General features: G+C 43.6%; 1 protein-coding gene across 1 annotated transcript in view; it reads left to right on the top strand.

Annotated features, from left to right (window-relative positions):
• The first annotated feature begins 3163 nt into the window (after positions 1–3163).
• LOC135543945 (GDNF family receptor alpha-2-like) overlaps positions 3164–24072 on the top strand; it is a 66123-nt gene continuing 45214 nt past the window's right edge. Inside the window, exons 1-2 of the mRNA XM_064971266.1 lie at positions 3164–3203; positions 8580–8879. Of these exons, the coding sequence (XP_064827338.1) occupies positions 3164–3203; positions 8580–8879 (340 nt within the window). The remainder of the gene's footprint in view (positions 3204–8579; positions 8880–24072) is intronic.

Here is a 24072-nt window from a genome sequence, read left to right as displayed (position 1 = left end):
ATAGCAGCAAAGGGGGGGACAACTCCATAATAATGCCTGTGATTTTGGAATGCGATGTTCGACAAGCAGGTGTCCACATACTTTTGGTCATGTAGTGTACGTGCTGAATGTATTTATATAAGTCCTATATAATCCTTTGCTGAATGGAGAGAAAATATCTTGAAGACTAGAACACAGTGGGAAGGAGACAGCTGTCATTCTCCTATTATAATGGGACTGTCATAGAAAGAGAAAGTTGTACCATCCAATGTGTAAAACAATCTCCTCTAGTCCAGAAAGTTGCTGGTTAAAATCCTGATTGGGGAGAAACATTGTGCACAATTAACTGGCAGCCTAGTTTTCAGATCCCAGGTACCATCCCTTACCCTTGATCTGAAACAGCCCCAGGGCATTCCCTCTCTTCTACCCATGCCCAACATCACTCCATCATTACCACTGATGTATCCTTTAACTTCAGCTCATTAACCAGCTTTAATTATTCATTAATCTTTCTGCTTGGTTAATTAAATTAAAGGTCCGGCTCATTGGGACTGACCCCAATGTTTTCCATTGGGAAAGAGAGAGGGAGGAGAGAGGGAGGGAGGAGGAAAAGAGAGGGAAGAGGGAGGGAGAGAGATAGAGATGCAGAGATAGGGGCTGGGGAAGAGAGAAATGGGAGAGAGAGAAAGAGATAGAGAGAGAGAGAGAGAGAGAGAGAGAGAGAGAGAGAGAGAGAGAGAGAGAGAGAGAGAGAGAGAGAGAGAGAGAGGAGAGCAATGAGGGATGAGTGGAGAGACAGGAGAGAGAAAGATGGAAGAAGGAGAATGATAGAAGAAAGGGAGAGATAATGAAAAAGAGAAATAGAGCGGGCAGGGGGAGTGATAGGAGGTTAGTGAGGAAAGAGAGTGATGAGAGGAGATATTGGGAATGATTTAAAGTAGGTTGTGTGGGGAAACTGTGCCGGATACAATTCAGTATGTGTGTGTGTGTGTGTGTGTGTGTGTGTGTGTGTGTGTGTGTGTGTGTGTGTGTGTGTGTGTGTGTGTGTGTGTGTGTGTGTGTGTGTGTGTGTGTGTGTAGTTGGGATCACTGTTGACCCATCTTATTGTTGTGTGAGTTTCACCCTGCAGCGCAGAAAGCAGTAATACTAGTGGATGTATATTAGCATCAGTGTGTGTGTGTGTGTGTGTGTGTGTGTGTGTGTGTGTGTGTGTGTGTGTGTGTAAGCAGGGTTAGGTAGGTTACATTCTAAATGTAATCCGTTACTAGTTACCTGTCAAAAACTGTAATCAGCACCATAACTTTTGGATTACCCAAACTCAGTAACATAATCTAATTACTTTCAGTTACTTTCGGATTATTTTCCCTTCAAAACGCAATAGAAGAAGACAAAAAGGATCCATCAAATGCATTTGGTGTGTCATCATAATGGTCTCTCACTCAACAAGATCTCATAGTTTCCCTTCAAAATTCGACTAACTATTTTTTACACATTTATTCCGAGAGATTAAGGTTAGTTCTATGGGGGAACATTCTGCTTGCTAGAGCGTTGTGAACTGCCGCAGCACAGTGGTCTGAGCAGAGCATTTCAGCTCTTAGCATTGTGAGTTTTACCCAGGGCTGGGCAATTGTTTTTTTTTGTTTTTGGTGAGCACCAAGGCAGGCATCGACATGCTCAGGAACTTGTCAAAAGTCCACATATTAAGTCTATTTATCAGGCTGCTCTGACTTGTTGTCAGACGGGCTCAGGTGGAACAAACTTAAAGGCCCAATGCAACTGTTTTTATCTCAATATTAAATCATTTCACGGTAACAATTAAGTATCTTACTGTGATTGTTTTCAATCAAAATGATAAAAAATACAAATAGCAATAACAAGTATTTAGCTAGTACTGGTTGGGGAGTGGTCTGACTGGGGAGAGTAAAACTGAAAACTAGCTGTTATTGGCAGAGAGGTTTGGAACTCTCATTCTTACAACATTATGAAATCAGTTACTCCCCAACCCTGTGTTTTTGAGTGTATGTCTATGTCCCTCACTCGGTTTGATTAATGCCCTAAACCTCTGGTCAGGCACCGTCTCGGTTCACTATAGAATAAGTGTACGTGTGTATAGGGGCCTAAGAGTGTTTGAGTGAGTGAGTGTGTGTTGTGTGAAAGACAGCTACTCTCATTGCATTCGTGGTGACGTGCAGAGCCCATACATTCATGTATGTGAGGAGAGAGAGAGAGAGAGAGAGAGAGAGAGCGAGAGCGAGAGAGCGAGAGACAGAGAGCGAGAGAGCGAGAGACAGAGAGAGAGAGAGAGAGAGAGAGAGAGATTTCCTGCCTCCCTCTGATAGAACAGGAGCTGCTTTTCTCCTGCAGGCGGTCTTGAGGCTCCTGGAGTGAATTAGAACTCTCCTAGATCTATTACAGGTTGACTGTCTCCCGGCCAGGCGTGTGTAGGCTACCATCACATAGGCTACACACTCCCGGTCTCGGAAGTTTAATTATTTTAATGACATCTGGACTAAACAGCCATCAGCTGCCCCTGTGAGACGGGAAGAACAACAGAGTTAGAAATAGCATACTGCTTGCTTTCTGACGTCCTTCTCTCCTTCCGTCAACTCCCCCCCCCCACCCTCCCTCTCATTCTCTTTCTCTTTCGCTCACTCAAGCGCACACACCATCCTCCATCACACACTCACAGATGAAAGTTTGACTGCGTGTGGCTTCTGGTGAAGGAGAGAGCGCTTTTAACGGAATCCTCGAATCGAAGTCAGCGAGGAACGGGCACTCTCCAACCTTTTAGCACCAGACATTCAGTCAGTCAAGTAGTTTTCTTGGTCCCACGGCAGGTCTCTGTCTCGCATGGACGAACGTTATTACCTGGGAAACTTTGGATGATTTTCAACAATCGCTCCTTCCAGAGAGGATGTTAACGTTAATGGTCCGTTCCACATGAAAACACTCTGTCTGAGTATGTGTGTCTGTGTAGCCTGTGTGTATGGCTTCAAATGAGGACCTGCGTGTGTTTGTTTTTGGTTTCGTCGTCTGTGGTTTTTGGATTATTAACCGGTGAGGAGCAGTGTTAGAGATGTTTCTCTGTTTTAACGATTTACCAATTTACTTAGCCGTTAACGGCTGACCCGGAAAGCCCACATTCCGCCTCGTGACTTCGGGATTACTGCTCTGGAACCTGCAATGATTCTGTTGAACGTTTTCAGCGTGCTGTTTCTGCTGGGTGAGTACACACACACACACACACACACACACACACACACACACACACACACACACACACACACACACACACACACACACACACACACACACACACACACACACACACACACACACACACACACACACACACACACACACACGCGCACACACACACACACACAATGACCAAACATTCAGTCAGGGACATACCAATAGCTCATGCCTCCACACTAAACAATTAGGGTCCTTTGGGAAGCGTGGTGGTTTTATGTGGAACCATAATGACTCAAAGATCTTCAACAGTTTTTTATTGTTCACAAAAAGGTGCTTTGCTCTTTTAGTGATAATTAAAATATAGGGGAGGTGGCTAATTAGCATGTTTGGGGGCGTGGGTTTGTCACAGCTCTTTTTGTGCAATCGTGAGTGATAGTGTCATTCCAATGTATCTTTAGTGTTGTGTTATGCCATTCCATAATATAAGATGGTGTATGGCGAGATGACACAAGGCAGAAAGAAGAGCACGATGTTTCAAACACAGACCGAAATCCAAGCAGAGAACTTTCTCCTTTGAGTCAAACAGGAGACATAATTACATGTTACTCTCCTGAAAACCCTGAGCAGTTGACGGAGACACTCTCTGAAATGTTACCTGACAGAAGTGAAGCCTTCTGAGCCTCAACGCAATGACGAGGAAAATGCCCAGTATGACTCTGGCCCCCGTGGGAGTACGTCTTGTGAAGAATGCGGATCCATTCCTTTTGACCGATCTGTTTGGGGTAGGGTTTGGATTTTGTCAAGAAGTTAACTTTTTGTGCGTCTGCTGGTCAGGGGGAGAAGGCGCTATGTGTTTCAGGATGAGGGTTGTGTCCTTCTTTGCTCTCCGGAGTAGAGTGCCGCTGAAAGGAGTGATAACTGGGGTGGCAGTTGAGTGTTGAAGTGAAGTTGAGGATCCCCGGTGTCTGTAGTAAAGGACCAATGCACTACTTTCGTGAACATTTTTTGAAGATATTTTTTGAATTCTGATTTATCAGGAGGTGCTGCAGCACTATAATTGCCAGAACCCCAGAAGATTGAATTGGTGGAAGCAGCAGAGATGTTTTTGGGTGTCAGAGATTTTAGTGCAGAAAAACTGCAGGGGGTTTTGAGAGATAGGGTTCCAGCCTCCCAGGGAGACGGCCTGGTGTAGGATCTGTTAGGGCCAAAGTAGTGGAAGGGAGTGGTGGGGTGTGTTGCTGATAGTGGTAATTATATATGGCATTAGATGGTGGTGAAACTTTGTTTACTTTCCTTTTTTTATTTTATTGAGACCATATGTGCAATGCACTATCCGAACTGTGAAATGCAGCAAAGTGTCTAGTCTGACGGAAAACCACATGAATATCACTAGTATTACTTTTTATATATGACTATGACCAGTGACAGTATCTTGTGAAAGACTCATGTATTGCCTTGTGTCATTTGAAAACGATTGACTAAATCATTTAGAACCGTATGACCATGGTTCTTTATAGAACCTTCAAAAAAGGGTTCCACCATGTTTACAAGACAAAGAACCCCTATCTGGTACTATTTAGAACCATACTTTTTTTGTGTGCCTTGGTGCCTTGCTGCTGCTAGGGAAGGTTTGTGATCTAAAGGGATGTTGGTAAAAGTAGAATGTAGAGCCTATTATTTGATAATTATGTGACCTGATGTAGTAAGCATCTAAAGGTGATTCATGGTAATATATATCAAACATAGTTCTTTAGATGGTAAAATATGAAGAGACGTTCAAGCTCTCCCGTCTGGTAGAAGCTGACGGTCAAAGGGACAGCGCATGTGGCACGTTCCCTCCGTCTCAGCTGCTTGCTAAAGTGTGTGTGCATGTGGATCGGGTTGCCGCTGTGTCTGACGACTGCATGGGCTCGCGCGGCAGAACTGTCCTTGGTGCTGAAATCTGTTCACGGTCGTGGCACTAGCCTGTGGTGTGTCAATTTTTGCCTTCCACGTGCTACCTGCATGTTTGTCCAGTCAGGCACACTGTGTAATCACTATGAGTTTTTTATAGATTAATCTAGAACCCATTACTCACAAATCCAGAAGTTTACACAGTTGTCCTATATTGACATTATTGATATTTTTGTCATGTTTTGAGGTGATCTAAAACAGGAGAGAAGAGGGAAATGGGGAGGGGTGAGAGAGAGAGAGAGGGGGGAGAGAGAGATTGGGATAGAGAGGACCGGAGGGAATGGATAGGAGTGGACAAGGGAGAGGAGAGTAGAGGATGTGAGGAGAGGTTATTTCCCCTGACAGTATTTGACACGTTCAGAGAACTCCCTTGTAAACAGCATGTAGCCAGCTCTACACTGCTACCACACATACACCAGTAGCGTAGCCAGAAATTCATTGGTGGGTGGGCCTGCAGAAATGTTGTTTGCACAGTTCACAATTGGCTCGGCAGGCCTCTCAGTTTAACTCGATCCCATCCAGGATATCGGCTGAACTCCTTGGGCTGGTGGGGGAACTGAAAGTCTGATTCGTGACAATATTATTAATAGCCTATATTCATTGTCAAATCATGAGTGAAGATGCTGATGTACAGCGTGTGCATTTGAGGCAGCAAACAGAGACATGCTTTTTTTTATATACCAAAATGTGAATTCTTCACATCAAGTTCATTGCAGTCCAGACCTCTTGAATTAGACAGACCATCTATCAGAAGAGAGTCTCGGGTTCACAATGCACATACACGTTGATTTTAGAATCAGTGTTCCACAGGTATAAAATACAGGAGTGTTGACTGTGATTGAGGCAATGGACTATGTCTTACTGTCTTATTTGCTAACTGAACAAATTCAGAAGCACAGTGACATCACTTCCTCAATGCGCAATAAATCCGCAATAAAACAATTTAATACACCGTCACAAAGAAATGTGTGATTTCGTTTCGGCAGGCCTTTAAGGAAGCGTATGGTGCAAAAAAAAATAAAAAAGTGCTTAAAATGAACATAAAGGCCAATCAGATCAGATTTGTGTTGCATTAGATTAGGAATGCACTCTCTTACACCAAACAAAGGTCATGATAATAGGCTACAATGTACAGCACAGTAAACCAGTGCAACATACAGGAAAGAAACAGGGGGGGAAATAACATAGAACTGCCATCATTGTCAGACTCACAGTCACAGCAGAAGATGACAGGGCTTGGTGTTGAACTTTGAAATGACATCGTCATAAGCCAAAGACTCAGTCAGTTCTCCTTCAAAAGAGAGCAGTGACAAATTGTTCAAGCGCCCTGTGAGCATGGATGCCCTGTTGCACGCTTTGATCCGATTGACAGTGGAGAATAGACATTCTACAGTGTAGCTGGTGATAGGCAGAGTGATTACGTCTCAAGGAAGCCTGTTCATGTTGGGGAAAATGTATTTGGGACAGGTATCAAGCACCACGATGAGTGTCTTGCAATGTAGATGGGGAGGCAGGGTAGCCTAGTGGTTAGAGCGTTGGACTAGTAACCGGAGGGTTGCTAGTCCCCGAGCTGACAAGGTACAAATCTGTCGTTCTGCCCCTGAACAGGCAGTTAACCCACTGTTCCTAGGCCGTCAATGAAAATAAGAATTTGTTCTTAACTGACTTTCCTAGTTAAAGAAAATAAAATGTAAAGCTGTACTATCAGGGCTCATCAGAGTTCCATTCTTGGGTTGTTGTTTTTTTAATCTCGGGGTGCAAGTTAATTAAGAGACTCCTGGTTTTCGTGGTGCCCACGCAATAGCATGTACTGCTTGGCACATAAAAGCACAATACCTCTTACAGCTTTGACGTGTGCTCGACTCCTTTCAATGTAGGATGCTGCACATGCCTCTGTTGACCTGCTTAAGAATATTTCCACATCCTGACCGGTGCCATTCTTCGAAGGCCGTGGCTCTGGCCACTGCAGCCATGTATGCGTTGCTCGCTTCACCTCTTAAGGGTCCATCCCTTTCTTTTCAATTATCACCTAAAATGACAAACACAAATCTAACTGCCCGTAGCTCAGGTCCTAATGCAAGGATATGCATATTCTTGAAACCATTTGAAAGGAACAACTTTGAAGTTAATGTAGGAGAATATAACACATTAAATCTGGTAAAAGATAATACAAAGAAAAAAATCATGCTTTTTTTGTGTGTTTTTTATTGTACCATCATCTTCAAAATGCAAGAGAAAGGCCATAATGTATTATTCCAGCCCAGGTTTGGATTTAGGCCTCTAGGTGGCAGCAGTGTATGTGCAAAGTGTTGGACTGATCCAATGACACATTGCATTTCTTTTCAACATTTTGTGCCAAGACTGCCCAACTGTGCCTAATTGGTTTATTAATACATTTTCAAGTTCATAACTGTGCACTCTCCTCAAACTATAGCATGGCATTCTTTCACTGTAATAGCTACTGTAAATTGGACAGTGCAGTTAGATTAACAAGAATTTAATCTTTCTGCCAATATCAGATATGTCTATGTCCTGGGAAATGTTCTTGTTACTTACAACCTCATGCTAATCACATTAGCCTATGTTAGCTCAACCGTAGCGCTGGGGACCCACCGATCCTGTATAGGTTTTAACACAAAACTGTCTGATATGCTTCAAATCTTTAAAACCAATCTTAATGAACCAATCCTCCATATCCACATCAGGAAAAAGGCTGACTTTCTGGCTATACAAAGCATCTCTTGATATATGATATATTTCATACCTTGAAATGATTTTATCCTTGCCCATAATCGTTAGTGTTGCAGGGAACGCTGACAGTTTGTGCTGGGAAGCATTGTATTGCCGACATGTCTGCAGGTTCTGATGAAGCCGGGGCAAGGGCTGTGTCCGGGCTGTGTTACTTCAGCTTCGGGGTCAATCATTGGTGACTTCAGGGGTCAGTCTTTGGTGGCTTCGAGGTCAGTCGTTGATGGGTTCGGCTTCGCAGTCAGTTGTTGGTGGCTTCAGCTTCGGGGTCAGTCGTTGGTGGCTTCGGGGGTTAGTCGTTGGTGGCTTCGGCTTCGGGGTCAGTCATTGGTGGCTTCGGGGGCAGTCTTAGTGGCTTTGGCTTCGGAGTCAGCCATGGGTGGCTTCGGCTTCTAGGTCAGTCATTGGTCGCTTCGGGTTCGGGGTCAGTCGTTGGTGGCTTCAGGATCTGTCGTTGGTGGCGCAATAAGATGCTCGGGAGGAGACCGCCTATCCTCCTCTTCTATATGCGGTCGCTTCAAAGATTTGAACAGTGAGGTTTGTTTGTCAATGTTACTTGTTTTTGTTAGTCAAGTTGGCTAGTGAGACTATAATTACAATCTTACCCCCCAGATGCTGTGTGGGAAGGGGGTGTTAGTGTCAGGGTTAACGATTATTAACATCATAATTGCTCATTATTCCTCTTCTCTCTCTGCTGCAGGGTGTGTTTGTGTGGTGTGTGTGTGTGGACATGGATGGAGGGAGTCCCTGGAGTGTGTGCGGGCATTAGAGCTGTGTAACGGGGACAGCCAGTGCAGCTCCAGCTACAGGATTATGCGTCAGTGCCTGTCAGGCGGGGCGCGGGATCGCCAGACCATGCTGGCTAGCAGGGAGTGCCAGGGTGCCATAGAGGTCCTACAGGATTCGTCGCTCTACAACTGTCGCTGTAAGAGAGGCATGAAGAAAGAACTACAGTGTCTGCAGAACTACTGGAGTATACACCAGGGCCTGACAGAAACCGGTGAGTTACCTGGGCTACGCACAAGGAGGGAGGGGGATGCCTGGAGTGCATCTGCTGGCTCTGAACTCAATGCTCCCTTTGTGTTTGTGTGTATTGTGTGTGTGTTCACGGTGGCTCCACACACACACACACAATCACACACACACACTCTCTCTCTCTCTGGGCACGGGTAGCTGGCCTAGTTTAGTGGTTGCGGCAGTAGGGCTCATTAAGGAGTTCCTCTCTTTGTTCTCCCTTCCTCTCTGGACGTTTGCTGCCAACACAAACCCACAGACACATGAACACACATATGACAATGCACAAACACACACACACACACGCACACACGCACACACTCAAGGGCATACACACTCTCCCCCTCAGCATGACTGGTGGCACACAGAGCTCAAGGGCACAGACCGAGAGAAAGCGAGCTAGAGAGGGAGCCTCTAGGTGACTGTATACATTTGTCACTGTAGCTTCCTGTTTTGCCCATAAAGAAAAATTAAAATGCTGTGTTTATATAAGCATCCCAGCTTTGTGTGTGTGTGTGTGTGTGTGTGTGTGGGGGGGGTCTGTATTATACTCTAGTATTTTCAGAAATATACTGGCTCACTAAACAAATAGAGGGAAGAGAGGAGAGGAATGGAGAAGACAATGAGGTGAAGAGAGGTGAAGAGGAGAGGAATGGAAAGGAATGCGTGACAACAAACAACAAATATATAAAGATAACTCTATTCCATTACCATATGAAAACAGATCTAATTACATTGAATAATCTTCCCATTAATTGTACAGGTAGAATGAACCTCTTTACAATGTTATGGCTGATAAAGTCTTTGTGTTTACTTTCAGTAAGTAATACCAATTACCCCACCGAAGTATACCTGGTCATAAGACTTTATATGTGCAAATAAAACTAATAGAATGAAAAGGAAAGTTTTACATCTTCCTAAGTCAGAGGGTGGTTTTAACCTTCCAGACTTGGAATTATATCAACTCTCTACCCAGGGCTTTTACTTGTGACATATCGTTAAATGCACTAATGAGGAACAATGCTTACATCTTCAAGATGTGCACGCTCATCCCCAGAATCGTTTCACGTGTCTATTTTCAAAGGATAACGCTAAGAACATGTACAACATCATAGTATAACGGAATGGAAGAAAATTAAACGTATTCTATAAGAACCAATATCACTTCCTAAAAACACAACCTTATGGAACAATCGTTGGATAGCTTTTCAGAATTCACCGATTGTCACGCCCTGGCCATAGAGAGGTTTTTATTCTCTATTTTGGTTTGGCTAGGGTGTGACTAGGGTTGGCATTCTAGTTTCTTTATTTCTATGTTGGTGTGGTTCCCAATGAGAGGTAGCTGTCTATCGTTGTCTCTGATTGGGGATCATATATAAGTTGTCCTTTTTTGTTTGGGTTTTGTGGGTAGTTGTTTTCTGTTTTTAGTGTCTGCACCTGACAGGACTGTTTCGGTTTTCCCTCTTTGTTATTTTGTTCGAGTGTTTTGAGTATTAAATTTATCATGAACACTTACCACACTGCGTTTTGGTCCACTCCTTCCTACGACGATCGTTACAGAACTACCCACCAAAAAAGGACCAAGCAGCGTTTTCAAGAGGACCAGGGATCCTGGGCCCGGGAGAAAAGAGAGTGGAGGACATCCTGGACCTGGGAGGAGGTTATGGCAGGGGACAATACCCTGCCATGGAAACAGGTGGAAACAGCGAAAGAGGAACGGTGACGATACGAGGGGACACGGCTAGCACGGGAAAATATTTGGGGAGGGGCACATGAGGAGAGTGGCAGAGTCCAGGGTTCAGACCTGAGCCAACTCCTAATGCTTACCGTGGGGAGTGTGTGACTGGTCAGGCACCGTGTTATGCAATGATGCGCTAGGTGTCTCCAGTGCGCATTCACAGTGCAGTGCGTCCTGTGCCAGCTCCCAGCATTTGCAGGGCGAAAATAAACATCCAGCCAGGACGGGTTGTGCCAGCTCTACGCTCCAGACCTCCAGTGCGCCTCCACAGTCCAGTACGCCCTGTGCCTCCAACCCGCACTCCCATTGAGGTGCGTGTCATCAGCCCGGTGCCACCTTTCCCTGTCCCACGCATCAGGCCTCCAGTGCGCCTCCACAGTCCAGTACGTCCTGTGCCTCTTCCCCACACTGACCTGAGGTGCGTGTCTTCAGCCCTTTGCCACCTGTACCGGTCCCACGCATAAGGCCTGCAGTGCACCTCCCCATTCCAGAGCTTCCGGCGACAGTTCCTATTCCAGAGCTTCCGGCGACAGTTCCCAGTCCTTCCGGCGACATTCCAGTTCCCAGTCTTCCGGCGACACTTCACAGTTCCTTTATTCCAGAGTCCTTCCGGCAACAGTTCACAGTTCCCAGTCTTTCCGGCGACACTTCACAGTTCCCAGTCCTTCCGGCGTCACTTCACATTTCCCAGTCTTTCACTCACAGTTCCCAGTCCTTCCGGCGACAGTTCCCATTCCAGAGCTTCCGGCAACAGTTCACAGTTCCCAGTCTTTCCGGCGACACTTCACAGTTCCCAGTCCTTCCGGCGACACTTCACAGTTCCCAGTCCTTCCGGCGACACTTCACAGTTCCCAGTCCTTCCGGCAACTTCACAGTTCCCAGTTCACTCACAGTTCCCAGTCCTTCCGGCACACAGTTCCGGCGACACTTCACAGTTCCCAGTCCTTCCGGCGACACTTCACAGTTCCCAGTCCTTCCGGCGACACTTCACAGTTCCCAGTCTTTCCGGCGACACTTCACAGTTCCCAGTCCTTCCGGCGACACTTCACAGTTCCCAGTCTTTCCGGCGACACTTCACAGTTCCCAGTCCTTCCGGCGACACTTCACAGTTCCCAGTCCGGAACCAGTCCCAACAGTTCCCAGTCCTTCCGGGACACTTCACAGTCCCGGAACCTTCAACAGTTCCCAGTCCTTCCGGCGACACTTCACAGTTCCCAGTCCTTCCGGCGACACTTCACAGTTCCCAGTCCTTCCGGCGACACTTCCAGTTCCCAGTCTTCCGGACACTTCCAGTTCCCAGCGACACTTCACAGTTCCCAGTCCCTCCCAGTCCGGCGACACCAGTTCCCAGTCCTTCCGGCGACACTTCACAGTTCCCAGTCCTTCCGGAACACTCCCAGTCCTTCCGGCGGTCCCCAGTCCTTCCGGGACACTTCACAGTTCCAGCGACCGGCGTCACAGTTCCCAGTCCGGAGTCCTTCCAGTTCCCAGTCCTTCCGACACTTCACAGTTCCCAGTCCTTCCGGGCACAGTTCCCAGTCCGGAACTTCACAGTTCCCAACGCGACACTTCACAGTTCCCAGTCCTTCCGGTCCCCAGTCCGGAACTTCCAGTTCCCAGCGACAGTTCCCAGTCCCAGTTCCCAGTCCGGAACCTCCAGCAGACGGGTCACAGTCCGGTCCCCAGTCCGGAACCTCCAGCGACGGTCCCCAGTCCGGTCCCCAGTCCGGAACCTCCAGCGACGGTCCCCAGTCCGGAGCCTCCAACGATTGGCCACAGTCCGGAAACTCCAATGACGGTCCCCAGTCCGGAACCTCCAGCGACGGTCCCTAGTCCGGAACCTCCAGCGACGGTCCTCAGTCTGGAGCCTCCAGCGACGGTCCCGAGTCCGGAGCCTCCAGTGACAATCGTTACACCGATAAATTGTTCCACATGGAAAACTAAAGGCATAGAAACCATAAATGACTTGGTAACAGGCAATTAATTTATTTCCATAATACAATTAAAAAGTAATTTTGGACTGAACAATGTACATAGGTTCAAATACAGTGCATTCAGAAAATGTTCAGACCCCTTGACTTTTTCCACATTTTGTTACAGCCTCATTCTAAAATTGATTGAATAAAATGTTTTCCTCATCAATCTACACACAATACCCCATTATGACAAAGCGAAAACATATATTTTTTAAATTGTTGCAAATTTATTAAAAATAAAAATTTAAAAAACCTTGAGCTCAGGTGCATCCTGTTCCCTTTGATCAACCTTCAGATGATTCTACAACTTCATTGGAGTCCACCTGTGATAAATTCAATTGATTGGACATGATTTGGAAAGGTACATACCTGTCTACATAAGGTCCCACGGTTGACAGTGCATGTCAGAGCAAAAAGTATTGATCTGTGGAAGGGTACCAAAACATTTCTGCAGCATTGAAGGTCCCCAAGAACACAGTAGCCTCCATCATTCTTAAATGGAAGAAGTTTGGAACCACCAAGACTCTTCCTAGAGCTGGCTGCCTGGCCAAACTGACCAATCGGGGGAGATGGTCCTTGGTCAGGGAGGTAACCAATAAGCCGATGGTCACTCTGACAGCGCTCCAGAGCTCTTCTGTGGAGATGGGAGAACCTTCCAGAAGGACAACCATCTTCCGCAGCACTCCACCAATCAGGCCTTTATGGTAGAGTGACCAGACGGAAGCCACTCCTCAGTAAAAGTGAGAGACTAGTCAAGATCGAGGGAAAGCTGAATGGAGCAAAGTACAGAGAGGTCCTTGATAAACCTGCTCCAGAGCTTTCAGACTGGTGTGATGGTTCACCTTTCAACTGGACAACGACCCTAAGCACACAGCCAAATAGCTATGCAGTGACACTCCCCATCCAACCTGACAGAGAAAAATGGGAGAAACTCCCCAAATACAGGTGTGCCAAGCTTGTAGCGTCATACCCAAGGAGACTCGAGGCTGTAAACGCTGGCAAAGGTGTTTCAACAAAGTACTGAATAAAGGCTCTAATAGTTATGTAAATGTGATATTTCAGTTTTTTTGATACATTTGCAAACATTTCTTAAAAGCAGTGTTTGCTTTGTCATTATGGGGTATTGTGTGTAGATTGATGAGAAAAACAACAATTTTATACATTTTAGAATAAGGCTGTAACGTAACAAAATGTGGAGAAAGTCAAGGGGTCTGAACACTTTCCGAATTACATATCACAACATTTCGATTGAAAATCTTTTGGACATCAGAGCAACCTTGAGGGAATCTTATTTTAGTCAGAAAATAATGTCCATATGATACCTTGCAGAGAGCCTATCCAATTGAAAATCTCTTAGAAAAAAATATAAACTATTGGAACCCAGACTTAAAAAGAACTGATGTTGGCACAAGATGGAGGGAAAGTTACAGCATAACTAACAAAAGGACAGTAAAACATTTAATCAAGTATAAACTAATGTAGAGAATTTATAAAATGAGACTAAATGTACAAATGTTACAGCACAACGGCAGAGTCATGCCTTTAGTGTAAAAGTAATGGTGACTCAATAATCCATGCTTTCTGGGAATGCTATAAAGACCAGAAGTTGTGGGCGGAGCTGTCCATTTGTATGTAAACGTACTTTTAATCCATCTGTCTGCATATTTCATGACATGCGGGTGTCGAATTATGTATTATTTACATTTTGAAAAGCATGGGCTTGGTAATGTTCTCTAGTTGTGCCGTGATTGGTTCAGTGTTCTGTCACGCATGGGATAACTACGTTACCGCAAAATCTACAGGGAAAGTTCGAAAGTTCAAGCCCCTTGGATGCTGCCATAGATTTACATTAGAAGTGCCCATCCAAGAAGGCTCAAAGTCATTAACCACAGAGAAAATAAGGTCAAATCACGCTGTGTCTACCGTAGATTTGATTTGGCTAATCATGTCAACATTATTCCTTTGAAATATTAGCTAGCAAGCTCGACAAGCAGTCATCATCATGAATCAAGTCGACAGTGTATTGGCAAATCCTTTTCAATCCTTGTCATATGACGAGAAATTATAGATTAAATTTACCGGTGCTCATCGGCCATTGAACATAAACATTACATAGCAAGTAGGAAATCGCAAATTCAACAATTAGTGGTTTGGAAGGAATCAGTGGCTAGCTGTAAGCGTTGCAAAGCAATCACTAGCCTGCTCTTCGGGGGAGGGTGTGTGGTCTAAGTCTGGTTTAAGGGTCTCTTTTCTAAGCTTAAAATGATAAACATTCACATGCATCACCATGGGCCAGAAAAGGTGAAATATATTGGCCATGCTGTCAATCCAGCATGACTTCGCCCATGTTCAAAACAACTGGAAACTCTGAACTGGGAAATCTCAGACTTCAGTGAGTTCAAGACATCTGGGAACAAGATCCGACTGGGAAAATCTGTTTTGAACGGTCATCCAACTCGCAATTCCAAGTTGGGAACACAGGACTCTTTCTAGAGCTCCGACCTGAAGATCACTGATGTCGTGATTCAACCTTGTTTTTTTACAAGTTCCCACTTGTCTTGAAAGAACCGTACATACAGAGAATGCCAGACTTTGATGACAAGGTTTGATGACAAAACATACCCATAAGAAGGACCGCTGCGCCACCTTCCTGTTCAAGTGAACACAGCACACCAAGGTGAGTCCAAAAATGTATTGTATTCTGCTGCATAAATGATGCAATATGCCAGTAAGATATGTATACTGTAGCTAAGATTGTAAAACTAAGTTAATGTTGTGTAGTAAGATAATAAAACCTCTCTGGGATATGTGGGACGCTAGCGTCCCAAATTCAAATAAATTACTATAAATATCAAACTTTCATTAAATCACACATGCAAGATAGCAAATTAAAGTTACACTTGTTGTGAATCCAGCCAACATGTCAGATTTCAAAAAGGCTTTTCGGCGAAAGCAAACAAGAGAGAAGCCATATTTCAAGCCTGCAGGCGCGACACAAAACGCAGAAATAAAAATATAATTCATGCCTTACCTTTGACGACCTTCTTTTGTTGGCACTCCAATATGTCCCATAAACATCATAAATGGTCCTTTTGTTCGATTAATTCCGTCAATATATATTCAAAATGTCCATTTATTTGGTGCGTTGATCCAGAAAAACACTGGTTCCAACTTGTTCAACGTGACGACAAAATATCTCAAAAGTTACCTGTAAACTTTGCCAAAACATACAAAACTACTTTTGTAATACAACTTTAGGTATTTTTTTATGTAAATAATCAATAAAATTGATCTGTGTTCAGTACAGGAAGAAAACAAACTGAAGCTAGCTTTCTGGTCACGCACCTCTATCTAACAGTACTCTTCAAGTGACCCTCGTTCAAGATGGCCGTACTTCTTCATTACACAAAGGAATAATCTCAACCAATTTCTAAAGACTGTTGACATCCAGTGGAAGCGATAGGAACTGCAAGAAGGTCCCTTATAAATCTGGATTCCCAATGAAAACCCATTGAAAAGAGAGTGACCTCAAAAAAAAAGAAATCTGAATGGTTTGTCCTCAGGGTTTCACCTGCTAAATAAGTTCTGTTATACTCACAGACATGATTCAAACAGTTTTAGAAACTTCAGAGTGTTTTCTATCCAAATCTATGCATATCTTATCTTCGGGGGATGAGTAGCAGGCAGTTGAATTTGGGCATGCATTTCATCCGGATGTGAAAATACTGCCCCCTGTCACCAAGAAGTTAATAGCCCTAATAATTTGGTATTTTCCCCCTCATAACTTGGCCTAAAGTTCTGACTTGGTGGTGCACATGTAGCCTATAGCCTGTTTTAGAGAAATGTCATAATTTAATATACTAAGAGCTTTCACTGTCTGCTTATATGCCCCCTTTATTTATCCTACATTTCTGACAGGGAGAATAATTTAAGAACGGCCCATGTTCTGAATTCTGTCACTGTACATTTTAAAAGTGCTGAACAAATAGCTATTTTGACTACGTCCCTCTTAGCTCGCTCATTAATCTCTTAATCGAAATTACAGATTGCCTCTTATCCTCTCATTGTTTCCTTATGCCATAGTTTGTACATCTCAATTGTCAGTAGAAAGCACATTCGTTTAAGCAAGTCAACCATACCTGCTATATATTTTTTTAAAGGCAGTAAATTAGGCTGAATGAACTGTTTCGCAGCCAGACAAGGCTCCGCTGATAGCCAGGTGTAGCTGTGGTAAGGATTCTCTCCATGGTTCTGAAAAGAAAGCTCTGGCCGTTTTTGGGCACCGATTGTTACCGGTATAGTGCAATAATGTATTGTTTAGTGTTGTGTAGTGGCTTTGCTGGCATGCATTAAACTTTTTTTCTTAGTTTGCCCCACCAAGATGTAAATGCTAACATCCCCACTGGGAACCATAATGACTCTAAGAACCCTTTCAGCTCTTCCCTGCTTCTTTAGAGTTCACAAAATGTTTTTTTGCTCTTTTAGTGATAATTCAAATGTAGGGGAGGCGGCTCATTCTAATATTTTGGGGCATGGTTTGCTCAGGCACCCGTGATACAAGTCAGTATTCAATGTCCATCCATGTCTGAGGACGTTGGGAGATGATGTGGAAACCGGCCACTAGGGGCAACAGTGAGCACTCTCAAACGGCATTCTCCAAACGGAACGTGGAGGAGTGCAAGGTCTCTAACATCCACCAGCTCCGTGATGTCGTCACGGAGGAGTGTAGGAGGACTCCAGTGGCAAGTTGTGAAGCTCTGGTGAACTCCATGCCCAAGAGGGTTAAGGCAGTGCTGGAAAATGATGGAAAATATTGACACTTTGGGGCCAATTTGGACATTTTCACTTAGGGGTGTACTCACTTTTGTTGCCAGCGGTTTAGACATTAATGGCTGTGTGTTGAGTTATTTTGAGGGGACAGCAAATTTACACTGTTATACAAGCTGTACACTCACTACTTTACATTGTAGCAAAGTGTCATTTCTTCAGTGTTGTCATATGAAAAAATATACTCAAATATTTACAAAAATGTGAGGGGTGTACTCACTTTTGTGATATACTGTATATATATTTGTTTTAAGCCTATCGCAAACCTTAACCATTTGGAGTTAATGTCCAACCTTAACCTTGGAACGATACAGAGAAGTAATCAAGCACTTCTAAATTTGAAGTTTGAGAGACATGGATGAATGTCTAATTCTGACCTGAGACTGTGAGAGCTAGTTGGGTTTGCTCACAGAAAACCGTAAGTGAAAGGGTCATACCAGTTTATCTAATTTCTTGTTATGCCATTACATATTATATATGACCATGGCCAGTGATGGCTTCTTGTGAGTGACTCACGCATGGCCTTGTGTGATTTGAGAGCATTTGACGAAATCAATCAGTGGTTCTCAATTCTCTCCTCAGGGACCCCCGCTGTTCCAGAGGTAGCTCACTTGATTGAGCTAAAACACGAAAACATAATGGTTCTAAATAGTACCAGCTAGGGGTTCTTTGGGTTGTAACCATAGTGGAACCCTTTTTTGGTGCTATATAGAACCTTTTTTAAATGGTTCTTTATATCAGCAAGAAAAAGAGTTCTGCTATGGTTACAACCCAAAGAACCTCTATCTGGTACTAAAAAAAGAGGAGAGTGGAGGAGAAGATTCATAAAGCTCTGATATATCTGTTGGTCCTTTTTTATCCTGTCGACAGCTGGAGGAAAACAAAATCAGCATTCTGTACATCAAATAACAACAGAACAGATGTGCTTATATACCAGGCATATGTTCACACAAATGTTAACTACGGTTTCTAATGGCCTGAGTAAACTGTAGCTAATCAGGTGAGTCATCCTAGCTTTTTATGAATAAGTTGTTGTTTAAGACTCCCTGGGTTGCAATTGTGTCACACCCATTATTTGCTGCTTCCCACTTACAAGTAGTGTTTGACATAATGGAAGCACACAATGTTTTTCCTAAAATTATCAGCAGCCAAAACTGGTTTTAGAAGATGATAGGCTCTGTTCTGCTGGCATGCATCGAAATGCGTGGTCTTTTTTTGTGTCTTTCTTTTTGCAAATGACTATGAATTAACATCATTTTTTCTCCCCTAAAACGTGTTAATACCTCATATTAAGGGAAATTCACTGTGTGACAATAACTAGCAGGTCTATTAGGTTCCAGCAGCTAGACTGTAAACGTCTACAAATCAACTGTGGGACCATGTCGTCTTTCAACACCAGACAACATAAAGAGCTGGCTGCATATATACATATCTAAGAGATTGTACACTAGATTGTTTGTGAGGAGATTACCGCTGCTCTTGACTTACAATTAAAACCAGTCAAATGAATCATTGGTGGTGCTCACTGCTAAAGTGGATACCTATTCAACTGAAGTGCAAAGACTGGAGAAGACCGCCAACGTGACAGAGGTGCGACTCCTTCACCCGGAAACAGCATGAGCTAAGTAGAAAGGGATGAGCAAATGGAAACGGAATCACTCAAACATTATTCCCCGTAAATTCAATGTGTGAATCACGGGGTTTGAAACTCATGAGGAAGCGGGCAAACCAACTTCCTTCACGAGCATTCTTTTCTATGAACAGTTCGGGCAGGGTCCAATGCCGCTAATGCAGGGAAGGGGGATCAGCGTCGAACCAGATCTCAGTGCCGAACTGTTAAAACAGAGAGACCTACAACGAGGTGAGATCCCAGCTACACAAGCAAAAGATGCTGTTTTGTCCACCGGTAAAATTAATCTTGACACTCCAGAACACAACACACACATTTTCCAATGTCAAGGAAGCACATCAAACAAGCCGGGGACAAGCCGACAGATGGAACCACATAACTAGCTCATTATTGAGCTAAGCAATCCATGCACAATCACGCAGTCTAGCCTATGGCTATGATGTTGCCCTCAGCATAAGAGAATGATGAGGACACCCACTAATGTTTGGGTACAAGGAGTAATATTAGTATTATTGCTGAGTATTGGACTTGTTCTAATTATATTTCCTATGGTCCTGATGACACCATGTCAATTACTGAACAATTGACAATATCTGGGGGTGTCATAGGTACTGGGACTGTAGCAAAGAGAGGGCAGCGAGTGCAGCTTTGCACAGTTCTTCAAATGGATTTGACCCGGAAAAGTCAATGTATTTATTCACTTCACTCCAAAACTCGACTGTATTTTCAGTTGAGTCCCACCCAAACAGATGGATGTTTCTACATTGGGAAATTATTTTATCAATTGTTTGTGGCTGGTACCCCAGTAGCTCAGCTACATTAATAATTTCAGTGATGCCTTTAATTGTGCTTTAGTGTTTCCTTAACACTGAACAAGGCCATTTTTCGCAGGGATTCTAGGTTGTATGGGAGCCTTGCTTGCAGCTCCTTGCTTAAAGCAACAATGTAGTTGATGCACTGTCTCCGAATGACCTTTTAGTCCGCTGGCGCAAGACTGAGTTGGTACACCATGCTCTCGAAAAGGTACCCAAGGTATGGTGATGGACTGAGATGTCCACCAATGGCATCTTTCAGGACATCAATTTTTGCCATAGGGTTGACTACCCTGCTGCAAATTGATGTTAAGAGGTGTACCAGATTGTACAAAAGCTTGACAGGATCTGTTTGATCTCCCTCAAATGACTTCACTGCAACTTGTACGTCGGACAGGATTGATTTCCAGAATGTCAGGTTGACATAGTTGGTCTTCTCCATGTATGTGGCGTGGAGCACATCCACCATGTATCAATGCTCACTGGCCTTGGTCAACTCAAAGTGGAGTTTCAGTTCTTCCTACTGGCTCAATATACGAGTTGCCGCAGGCTCAATCGATAGCCAATCGATGGCACAAACTTTGGTGACCTGCAGTGGTTTTTGGCCACAATTAATGGTGGCATACACTGCTTTGTACGCCTCGCGCCGTTTTGGGGAAATGGAAAACCAGTTGTAGGTTTCCCTGATTACTCAACACTCCTAGGGATGGTTTCTTTGGATGCTGCACTGACAGCCAATTGTAAAGACTGGCACACACAGTCGATGAGTACCAAATTGGTCAATGCACATTCTTCCTTTAAAATCCTGTGCACCCCATTGTGCACCCCAGTCATCACGGACGCATTATCATTGCCAATAAACTGAAGATTATTTTTTTAAGGTTACACTTAAGGTTAAAGTTGCACAACTACCGCCTTTGCTATTGATCTGGCATCGCCCCCCTCCAATTCAACTTACCCGAGAAATGTGGACACAACAGTTCTTCTTTTAGCACTGAAATACCGAATCACCACACCCAGGTCTTTTGAGACACTGACATCAGTGGACTCATCCAAAAGGAGACTGAACTTCTCATCCCCCACATCTGACGTTACCCGTTTGAGACAATAAGGAGCCAGTACTCCCCTAACCATTTCTGTGCACGTGGTGCGGTGCATTTGGAAGTTGTTGCTGCCACAGAATCTGAAAAGGCAGCTATGCAAGCCATACCTAAATGGTCGCATGCTAGCAGCGAACAATGCTTCCGCAATGGCCATTAGAGCTTCTGAGCTTTTGCAGTTATCCACTTTCTTAACCCACTGTGGCAATGTAGACTGCGTTGCGGGGTTGTATGGTTTTGATTTATTTATATGCTTTGCTGTAGCACAATGTTTTTTGATGTCATACATTTTGCAAGCAGATCTGATTTGCAGTACGCACCGTATGCCCGACAATCATCCCCAATTACTGGCTTCAGCCACCCTTTAAATTCAGGTACAGACTCCCTCTCTTTTCTGTACTTCTGGCTGTACAATTTTGATTGAGACATGTTGATTGATGTTGTAAGTTCTGTTCAAGATCAAACCTTTGTGACCAACTATATTCATTGGGTTTGTCTCCTTGAACGCATACTACTGATGCTGCAGTCAGCTAACAATGGCTTGCAATTTGCTGAAATTCCTGCTGGCCTGCTGCTGCTTGTGCACGAGCTGAGCATCTGCTGCTGACGTCACTCACAATGCACTTTTGCACCTAGGCACGTGAGTGTGTGACAGAGAAATTTGTTGTTGTGTCATTTAGAGGGAAAATGTGTGCATTTTAGCGTTTGAGTCACTTTTCAAAGGTTGCTAAAAGTTCAAAATACAATTTTAAAAGTAGCTAGTCTGAAAAATTGCCAGGGTAGTCTGAAAAGTTGCTTAATCTAGCAACAAAATTGCCAAATTGGCATCACTGCATGTAGTGTAGTTAGCTAGCTCAAGTTTACACAAGCCATTTCCGTCTGTTCTAAAGTTCTCATAAATATCTTGCTGTGCAACCGAGCAAACAAATCACCCAGATAATAATTTTTGTGATGATGGCTTTTAGGTAGGCTACAATGCAGCCTCTGAGTGCCACAGAGAATAAATTGAGTGCAGATTCGTGACCATTTTTTATCATTACTACAGAGAAAATGTCTTATGTCCAGCATTTCAAAAGATATTGCCAATATTATTAGTGGTATAGAAATTATTAAATTAAATTAGAATGCCAAGAGTGTGCAAAGCTGTCATCAAGTTCAAAGGGTGAGTACTTTGAAGAATCTCAAATATAAAATATATTTAGATTTGTTTAACACTTTTTTGGTTACTACATGATACTATATGTGTTATTTCATACTTTTGACATCTTCACTAGTATTCTACATTGTAGAAAATTGTTAGGGATAATGCTGCCCCCTTTGGATGAATTGCGTGCCCATAGTAACCTGAAAGAAAATCTGTCTTAAATTGCTAATATATGCATATAATAATTATTATTGGATAGATAACACTCTAAAGCTTCTAAAACCGTTTGAATTATGTCTGTAAGTATAGCAGAACTCACAGGGCAGGCAATCTCCCAAACTAGTTTTGGAATCCTGAAAGTTGGGGCAACTTTGACGTCATCGCCCCCACCCTTCTCAACCAGCTATGGATCTGGAGACACTTTCTATGTCTTCCACTAGATGTCCTCATTCAGTAGAGCATTTAATTGTGCAAATCCCCTGAACTTTGACCCTTTGAGACGAAAAACAGTGGGTGTCGCGAGAAATTACATGTGCGTTAGGGCGCGAATTGGACACAGACCTTCCTCTGTTCCAGCTGTTCCAGAAAAACCCTTGAATGAGTAGGTGTGTCCAAACTTTTCACTGGTACTGTATGTCTTAAGACCAAAAAATGCTGCTTCAGAGATTCCATATGTTACGCTACAACCCTGTAATTATAGTGCAAGGGGAGGGGAACCGAGGAGGGAGGGCTGAGGCCTAGGGTGGAGGGGGCCTGGGGAAGGGGGGACGGGGAAGGGGCGGTTGGGGAATAGTTTATAGACAGGGTCTTCTCGGTGGGAAGCAGCCAATGGTTGTGTTTGCCTGTGGGCCCAGCTTATATTTTATACCCATGGGCTTATCAACACGAAAGATAACAATTACATTGTAGATAAACAATGGCAACACGAGCTATTCTCAAATGGAACTTGATATTCTATCAAGAAACCATATTGATATAGCAATGCTCCAAGAAACCCTCCTGCTCCAAAAGGACACATAGAATAGAGAACCATTTGCACAAACTGGCTACTTTTTTCATTAGATCCAAACAAAACTAAGGGTGTAATCATAAGGATACATAAGAAACTCAAAATCAACATCCTTGTTAAAGGTGTAGACCAAGAAGGCAGAATCACTTTCCTGAAATGTATACATAAAGAAAAATAAATGACATCAAAATATGTTTATGCTCCAAATTCATATGAGCTTACGTGTTTTTATTATCTGAACAGCATATTGTTAGAATTAACTGAATTCCATCTGGTTATTGGGACAGAAATGAATGCCATGCTGGACATGCTGGACAAATCCACTAAGACCAACTACAATCCACAGGCATCCAATGGTCTCCAACACATACTCTCTGATTACTTCCGAGCTCTTAACCCTAAAGCAAAAGAGTACTCTTTCTATTCAAACAGGCAAAAAACATGATCCCGAATCCTTTTCATACTATCCACTCCTCTATTTTCTTTAATCAAAAAATTGAAATTTGACATGACATTTGACATCTGATCATCATGCCTACTACTACCAGCTACACTTCAGAATATCCTAAAAGAGCCACAAGATGACACTTTAATGTTTCCTTACTGCAATATCCTACTTTCTGTGAACAATTCGAAAAACAGAATCAAGTTAATTCAGTTAATGATCCTTGGATTTTGTGTGACTCTAATAAAGATTTTGTTAAAAACAATACAACTGCGTTTGCACCTGGGCTGAATAAATCACAATAAAGAAGATATCGGAATTGTAAAAGTTGGTAACGACATTGGAGCGTTCTCAATACACACTTTTTTTCGACCATGTAGCAACTACTCGCTCCAAAGTCAAGACAGAACATTATAATGGTGCTGGAGGAGATGGCTGCCATTTTACAGTCTCCTAATCAATTGTGCTATTGTGTGTTTTTTTCGCATTATTTGTAAC

The sequence above is a fragment of the Oncorhynchus masou genome, chromosome 8, assembly GCF_036934945.1.
Source record: "Oncorhynchus masou masou isolate Uvic2021 chromosome 8, UVic_Omas_1.1, whole genome shotgun sequence".
Taxonomy (NCBI): Eukaryota; Metazoa; Chordata; class Actinopteri; order Salmoniformes; family Salmonidae; genus Oncorhynchus; species Oncorhynchus masou.
This window is presented reverse-complemented; position numbering and strand designations above follow the sequence as displayed.